The sequence below is a fragment of the Anabas testudineus genome, chromosome 5, assembly GCF_900324465.2.
Source record: "Anabas testudineus chromosome 5, fAnaTes1.2, whole genome shotgun sequence".
NCBI classification, from domain to species: Eukaryota; Metazoa; Chordata; class Actinopteri; order Anabantiformes; family Anabantidae; genus Anabas; species Anabas testudineus.
This window is the reverse complement of record NC_046614.1, coordinates 20,364,072-20,372,953: the sequence shown is the minus strand read 5'-3', so window position 1 is coordinate 20,372,953 and position 8,882 is coordinate 20,364,072. Positions and strand designations below refer to the sequence as shown.

At 42.7% G+C, this 8,882-nt stretch overlaps 1 protein-coding gene across 1 annotated transcript; it reads left to right on the top strand.

The window, feature by feature from the left end:
• Window positions 1-154: 154 nt before the first annotated feature.
• Window positions 155-1,213, top strand: LOC113154947 (macrophage mannose receptor 1-like). Its single transcript, XM_026349395.1, has one exon. It carries the CDS (start codon window positions 221-223, stop codon window positions 938-940), a length of 720 nt encoding a protein of 239 aa, XP_026205180.1. The 5' UTR covers window positions 155-220; the 3' UTR covers window positions 941-1,213.
• The last annotated feature ends 7,669 nt before the right edge of the window (window positions 1,214-8,882 follow it).

Below are 8,882 nucleotides of genomic sequence, written 5' to 3'. Positions count from 1 at the left end.
GAGCATCCTTGCCACATTTTTACCTGCAGAGTGGCTGAACAGCCATTTAAGAATGATGTTGATCGTTTCCATTTAGCCCAATTTGTGAACGCCTTCCTGTGTATTTTCATAACAGCCTAGGGTGCATTGTGATTGGTTGCTTGCTTTTCCCTTTAAGTTTCATAAAGACCTCTGATAACATGAGATAATTCCACAGAGGGAATCTCAACACCAACTCAATATGAAGAAAGGTGCTTTCAGGTTGCTCCTTCTCACGGCTCTCCTCAAGATGGTCCTCTGTGCCCTATTTGGGAAGAATATTTATGTCCCCATAAACCTGACTTGGTCAGATGCCAAAAAATACTGCAGAGACCATTACACTGATCTGTCTTCAATCACCAGCTCAGTGGAGGATGAAGAGCTCTCTAAAGCAGGGTACGAACATCTTGGTCGCGCCTGGATTGGTCTCTACAAAGATGCCAATGAAACCTGGATGTGGTCAGGAGCAAAGTCTGCATCATTTTTCAAGTGGTCAGCAACAAATAATGCAAGTGAGGACAACAGATGTGTGGCCCACAGTACAGACGGGTGGCTTACCATGAACTGTGACCAGAACAAACTTGAGTTCTACTGTTTTCAGAGCAGCCTTGTTTTGGTGAAGAAAAACAATACATGGGAGGAGGCGATGGAACACTGTCGTAATCAGAATAGGAACCTGGTCAACGTGTCTTCTGAAACTGCTCTCGTTCGAAGTCTGCAGACTATCAGGGTCGCCCAGACAGATCACGTGTGGATGGGCCTGCGCTACCTGGCTGGCAGTTGGCTGTGGGTTCATGGGAACACATACCACAAGATGCCACAGTGCCCTGCTTGGAGTCACAGCTGTGGAGCTCTGTCCATCAAAGGAAAAACCTGGTACAGCTGGGATTGTGCAGACAAACTCAACTTTGTATGCTATTAAAATACTCAAACATGCCCTGAAAAATACTGTACACACTGCCAGGTCAGTGCATTTATAGCAGATCATACTTAAAACAAAGGCTCATTTCTTCCCAAGTGGATGGAAAATGTTTCTGTGCTATGAGATTATATTAGTAAACGTGAGAGGAGTTAACATCTTTAACGTACCTATTTCCTTGAGTGGTTAGATAAACAGATTGCGCTAGAATCTCTGCTTGAGCATTGACTGTAACATGACTTTGATTCCACTGTAACCCTATGTTGTGCATTTTACTGATACTGACATTAAATAAAATAAATGTGGCAATTGAATAAATTCTTAGACAGGCAGCTGCTTGGTCTTTTTAAGGGCGACGAGGCCCTGGGGTAAATATAGACATATTCACCTGTAACAATTTACTAATCTTGAAAGCCAATCTCCACCTAACATCAAGTATAGGCTATATTATAGCCTATAATATAATATAATGTATGGTTCTGAATCCTTTTCAGTGTCTTATGTGGGTCTAATTTTGATCAAAACACAACATTGCTCAACTGAGCAGTATATCTTAACAACAATGCAAAAATAAAGTGTTTTGTTTCTGCCTGTCTCTGTATGTGAGTGCAGCTGGTGTAGCCACTGCAATTTAACCACTGCTGTCTTGCAAGCTGATGTGACCTTTTTCAACCTTTGCCGTTACACTCCCGCTGCCTATAGATGTGTACTGTCGCTGTTCACTTACCAGTTCCTCGGGGCTGGAGGACACCACTGTCTGTGCAGCTGCTGTAAAGCTGGGTGGGTGCACAGGTCAGTGTGATGTTTGATCCTGAACAAGAGTGTATAACTCAGTACACACAAATATAACAATATTAAATCTCTAATTTGTCACAAAAATCAGTCTTTATGTTTTATTACACATCTTGTGCATAAATCCCCACTTGTTCATTTTTAATGATACAGAGATAACATTCATACCAGTACCACCACCCTATAAATAATGCCTCACTCTACAATCTGAACCACAGCTGCAGCTCCCACACAAATCCAAACTTTCCAACTTTAGCCAGTAACTCTAAGACAAAGTGAAATAAACATTCTTGAGGAGACATTACACAATATTATTGGATTATTATTATAAACACTTTCTGTGTTGTCCTTATTCAAAGTAGTAAAACACAAATAGGCAGCTAGAACTTGTACCTTGCCATTTAAGTAGTATGGTACAGAGATGTATAAAGAAGAACAGTCTTCCTCCATGTGCTAATTGTGTTTCCAGCTCAGCAGCAGCAGCAGCAGCTGATCCTGTACCTCCACCTACTGGACGTCCTCCGTCAACCACACACACACCAACTAACATCTTCCTGTTTATTCCCACAGAAGCTACAGGTCACAGTGTCTTAAAATAAAACGTCTGTGAGGTTGTTTGCGACATTAAACGTTAGGTGTAGTGACAGCACGCTTGACGTTTGTGTACTTACTTGAGTGTGTGTGTGTGTGTGTGTGTGTGTCAGGAGAAGAAGAGCTCATTAGTCAAACTTTAATTGGCGTCTCGGCGGCCAGGTGACGTCACCGGCGTCAGGCAACGCTTTAATTACCGTAAGTCGCATTTAAGTGGCGCAGTGAGTCACTGTTACCGTAATTTCCAATCAGCTCCAATCAGCGAGTCACCATTTACAGAGTAATTAACTACTTACTTCTGGCGTCTGTTGGTTTTTATTTACTGAAACGACTAAAACTGAATAAAAAAAAGCGTAACACAAAAACATTTTTTTCAGGTAGGCTGTGTCTTTGAGTGGTTTTGAGCCAGAAAAAGAGCACTTCATGTCCATCTTGTCAAAAGGCAACGTAACCGTGACACAGCCACTCTGTCATAGTGGGTGTTACAGCGCCACCTGCTGTGAGGTCAACGGGATTACACTTTCTGAAATATCGGTCAGATCATAAATGGGTGCTGGAGCTGTGGATTACACAATATGTTGAAATGTAGGTTATATGTAAATAAATCAATGAAATGATGTAGCAACCAGAAGGCTTCTATGTGTAGCAATCAGTGAATTATTTATTTATTTTACCTTTTTAATCTAATCAAGGACTGGGCTTCTCTAGCCTTTCAGCTCATGGCCCATGTATTTAACAAATAAACACTAAACAATTATTTGTACTATACTTTTTATTTCTTATTCATTCTTATTAATGTCGCAGATTGGATCCTATATGGACTGTAGGAACTGTCTGCGCTCCCCACCCTCTATATTCTGTAACATGTTATAATGGGACACCCCCTGTGGATCCCATTTGTTTCCCATTTGTGTCGTGCCCTGTGTGGATCCTTGTTTTACATGACTATTTTTTCTTCTTCTCTCAATTCAGTTGAAAAATGATGATGACTGTTCTCGGCACGACATCTGGGAGCTGCGTCAAAGGGAGGTGGAATACGGTAAACGGCGTCCATTACCATGTGATTTCAGCGATGTTTGTAAACATGCGTCAGCCACATGTGATTCTGGAGATGAGGAAACACTCTCCAGCCGTCCGACCAACCAGCGGCCGGGGGAGTGTTAGGGGCGGGGATCCAGTGTTGCGCTATGGAAAATCGTTATGGGGATACACTGTGATAAACGTGTGCTCGGAGATTGATAATAGCGACGGTAGAGCTGAAACAGGAACTTGGTGAACTGACCATTGACCGAGGACCGAGTCTGACTGACGCCGGCCGGGAAATGGATGCGACTCCTTCGGCATGGGAAGAAAACAGACTTGGGATAAACACGTAAGTTGTGTTATTATAGGGCCAGAGCGACATAATGTTGCGTTTGTTGCGTGGAGAATACCACTGTGTAATGAATCATAGCCTCTCGAGCACTGGGTGAAAAGGTAAGAATAAAAGCCCAGAGGCGCTGTCGTAAAAGTGCAGGGAACAGGCGAACGAAAGTAAATACAATGAATGCCCTGTTTTCGCCAACAATCATTACGCGAGAGCTCGCTGATGAAAAACACCGCAAACACTTTTGTTTTTGTGTTCACAAGTGTTTCATCATCGAGATGACAACAGGTAAATTAAACTGCGTCAGCACGGAGGACCGTCAAGCCACATGAAATCCAGTGGGAATTTCCGCTGCGATGGTGGAACATGCTGTGATGGCATGGCAGCGTAGTTGCGCTCGGTCTGAAACTTGAGTTGTGGCTGATTTTGATGTCAAAAGGAGGATGTAAACAAAGCATGGAACAGGCAGGGATGGCGTGTGAAGGAAGGGCTCGGAATAGGATGCTGCGCAAGAGATGGTTAGTGCGTAATCCTGTTGTGGGAGAGGAGGATGTTACGCAGTTCATATTGGCACGATCATTTAACACCTCATGGCCTTATGGTATTTTTTTTTTTTTTTTGCAGGTATTAATATTAGCTGACAGTTTGGATTAAATCGTTTACTTACCAAACATCGCCACAAACCTCCACAGGGAGGGTTGTTGTACTGTTTGTGTAATTTCAGTGAAAATAAAAACTTAAGCTTCAACTAGTCATGGCAGTTATGACGCAGCTCGTTTTTTCTTTTGTTCCAAGTGTCAAACAACATTTGCTGCGTCACAGAGATCCCGGGAGATCTTTAATAGTAATCTGGCTCTTTAGTGCGCACTTGGTATGATGAAAACAAGCTCTACTTCTCAAACATAGGGGGTGCTACCGAGTAACTCAATACTGAGGATCATCTTCTGTAAGGGGATGTTGACGCACAGGTATTCCTCGTCTCTCTCTGAACTTTTGTTTTTGTCTATTTTATCCCATTTTGTGTTGATGTTGTGGACATAAATAATGTGATTATGTAACATAAGTAAAATTCCCAAAGCCTTGAGCTGTCTGGAAGTGTTTTGTTTTGAAAGCTGTTGCTGTGAGAGCCATTTAACAGACTTATCTCCCTTTGTTAGAGCGTGTAATGCACACCTGCCAGAGCACAACAGGACACATGATGTGGCGACACTCTTCTTGTTGACACCGAGGCCGCTGGCCTCTCGTACGGTGCTTATGACCTCGGTGAAGGTGGGTGTGGTTCCTCCTGCTGCTTACCTGCGGGAGGGACAGGAGATGAAGTGCTTCAAACAGCTTCTGAGGTGAAAATGAGACACACAGGAGGGGCACACTCCTACATGTCAGGTGGATTTGTTCGGTCAGTGGGTGAATCAGCAGTAGACCTCATGAGTTGCTAAACTGCTGGCAAAGAAATAGAAAGAGGGAGAGAGAGAGAGAGAGAGACTGAGAGAGAAGGGGAGGGGGGCGGAAGAGGAGATTTAGAACTTTAATTATGTTTACTGAATAGAAACTTGACTCCCGTAGGAATGTCATTAGTATTTTTGAAACAAACAGGTAAAGGTCATGGGAGGAATCACTTAAAGAGTGGCAGCCAAACATCCCTCATGCTTATTTGCATTTTTCTGACGGTGAATCAAATAAACGTCTCTGTATGAAATGTTTGGGGCCAGACTCTTCACAATAGTTTCAATTATTGTGAGTATCACGTCCTCTGCAGCCGTCATGTTTATAAAGCCTGACCAGTAGAACAAGTGACCCACTTGCACACAGACAAGGAAACGTGACCTCAATAGTTATTTTGCTATTCTTTTGGGGAGGGGTGCTGCCTCTCAAGTCAAACAAACAAAAGAGCCGAGTACAAGTGGGTTAAATGTGATGCTTTCAGCCTAGTTTTGTTCAGAATCCCTGTTTTTTTCAACTGGGGCAAATGCTATTCAGCAGACGGTGCCGAGCCAAAACTAGATGCTGCAAACAAGCACTGCTAAAAGACTCCTAAGGAGAGGCAGTGGGAGTGGACGACTGGCTGTGTTTACAGCATCACCTGTATCCCTCAGAAACCTTCACACAGAAAATGGCGAGCGGCCCGCTGCCTTTTAAAACAGATCCCTCCTATGCACAGATTATAGAATAGGAGGTGGCACAGAGCCGAGAGATGACTGTGCTAAAATTAAACGCAGAGCACTGCTGGCCTCACTAAATGATGATATATTAATAGACAAGTGTGAGGCAGCATTCATTCGCAGGTATCATTAGCAGCTAGACACCTAGCGTACTGCAAAAAGGGCAGAATAACTATTGCAAGCTGCTGCGCTGAAGCCCCAAAGGGACCTCTCCTTACTGCCATTATTAATGGCCTTGATTTTCCTCAGTGCAGAGGTATGTATTAACTTCTGTAAATATTTCTTCAAGGTACACAGTAAGTAGGAGAGTGAAATAGTGAGATAACTTAGTGTTGCTTCAGCATTTGTGTCCATAATTAAATAAATAAAGAAGTTGCTCAATGGGGAACACCGACCTGGTTTTCTCTCCTTCCTGAAAACCAGACTTGCTTTCACAGTCACATTTTAAATCTTTATGTACACTTTTATCTCTGGCTGCTTAACTCATAAAGCCACTCCTGTTATCTGCAAGGCGTCTGATATTTCCCAACAGACAGAGTAAGATGCAGGAGAGAATGACAAAGTGTAAATCAACACTTCCGTCTGTGGCCTTCCCATGGCTTTCCACCCATTGTGCTGCTGATGGAACGAGCAGAGTGTTCGGGCTCATCGAAACATGTTGAGGCTTTAACACCTCAACATGTTTCACAATTTGATGCCTTGAAGAGGAGATGGTGGATCAGCCCAGTATCAAGTTTCATATGATTCTTTTATAATTCTATTATCACCATTTATGTAAAATATCTGATTACATAAACAGTGAACGGTAGAAACAACACGCTGAGAATTTTTGCTCAGTATATTTGTCATTTTTCCTTTATTGAACAAATGCTAAGAGGTGGTTTGAAAACACATTACCTCAATGAGTTTGCCCCTCTCACTCCTGATAAATTAGGACTTCTAATCTAATCTGTAAGAGGATTAACCACCTACCCTGTTTACACGTGCACACTTGCACACAACCCCACGCCCCACTGTTATGCACACACAGAGCTGCACACATACAGGTCATTTTACGTCACCTGCTCTAATGTGACCCAACCCAGTGCCTCTCCCTGTGACACAATTTGACCACGGTCTGCTCTGCCTGATGCGCACTGGGATTTGTTTATGTAATTCGCAGGGACCTATTATGTTACCATTCTCTGAAGAATTATTCGACGTCTCTTTGACCATTGTTGTGCCATCTATTTTTTTGGTCTGCTGCTAGAGATGCTTGTAGTTTGATATGGTGGCTTCAAATTAAACCTGTAGTGGCAGACTTCACTTTTGTTTTGGTTTTCTAAGGAGCTGATGTGCCTTTAACAAGCAGTCGATGGTCAGGTGACTCGGCAGAAAAAACACTGCTCCGATGCAGAAAGCAGCCTCCGCACACATAATAGACGGTGAAAGGAGCGTGTAGTAAAAAGAACAAGATAGCAAGCGAGAGGTAGAGACAGAGTTCACAAACAACAATGTTACATGGGAGGAGTCAGACGAGCAAAATCAAGACGGATGAAGGCAGGGTTGTGGCCTTCAGACTACATTGTCCGAGTTATTCTCGAAGCTGACACTAGTCATGTAAAAACCGGAGGTGCCTGCTAAAATCGAGTACACTTTATGCTTTTGTTTGGTTCAAAGTAAATGTAATTAAAAATATTGATCTGATCATACATCCTCAGACCCGACTAACTGGGCAAAAGAGAATAAGGAAACAATAACCAATCAGTATAACCCATTTTGTTGCACAAGCCAAGGCACTAAACTAGCAGCGAAGAGGATTAGGGAAGGACAGGCAGGGAAATTGTCCCCGAAAGACACATGAAGGTTTTGGATTAGTTGCTACGTCACCTTTTCTCGTCAACAGGACGACAGCGTGTGAGATGGTGACAAGGCAGGATAATGCCGGCCTTAGAATCCACTGAGTTTTCCACATTAATTGTCTTGGTCTTGTGTTGTCATTTAAAAAGGACAGACGGTGCCTCAAATGTAATCCCTGTAGATATCCAGGAACAGGGTTTGTACTAAGGAATCCATACCTATTTCAGGATCTGTTTTGTTCCATCTTACACCACCACAGTCAGCTAAACTTGGACCCAAAGCAGGACTGGATGCCTGAGGCAGGACCCAGGAGAGGACACAGTATCCTATTGTACGTTACAAAGAAGTCTGCTGGGACCAGCAGAGATCTATTTTTCCACAGTATGATTCATAGACAGTTTTTGTTAGGGTTCATCTGTGGTGCCAGTCTGCTGCTGTGCCCTGCCTTAGACGAAGATGTTGGTCATCTGATGCACTTCTACTACAAGGGATTAGGCTGCTGTGTCATCCCTAGACGTGCAGGCCATGACTCAGTGGTTCTTCTTATTGGTCTCATCCGTCTACATCTTGCAGGCCATGTGGTTCTTTTTCTGTCTCGCTCTTTGGAAAGAACTAGAAATCCTGGTTTAAGGGATAACAGCAACAGTTCAAACACAGACGTTGGCAGATACCTCAAGCTTATCAGTGCATCAGACTAACAGATGATATGCTTCTAGTATGTATTAGATTATGGAGTCAGTAAAATCTAGATTCTGTGCATGTGCAGTGAACCGGTGTTGATTCTGTTTCATGTTAACTAATCCAAACATTTGAGATGATGGCTATCAAGCATTATTTTAAGCAAACTCTATAGCTAAATCTGCTGCGTTTCAACGTTTACAAAGGCACAAGAGGATTTATTCGTGTGTGTGTGTGTCACAGCTGTCCACATCAAATTGACACAGATGTATCACGAGTAGGAATTTGTTTTCACTTTGCATTTTTTCCTAAATGAAACCAGAATAAATAGAAATTAGTTAGCCAAGTTATATCAGTAACTGCACGCATATTATTTGACTCTTGACTTTGAATAATTTAGTTGGAAAATGTTTTGAATACATTTAATGACGTCCTGAGTCCATGAGTCCTGCACCGTTTAAATCTATTATAAACTAGGATGAAAAGGGATGACTTTACTTTTTGTTTTTTTCTAATTACA

What these genes read in the sequence shown, in the direction of transcription:
- LOC113154947 (XM_026349395.1), top strand. Translation starts at nt 221, where the DNA reads ATGAAGAAAGGTGCTTTCAGGTTGCTCCTTCTCACGGCTCTCCTCAAG.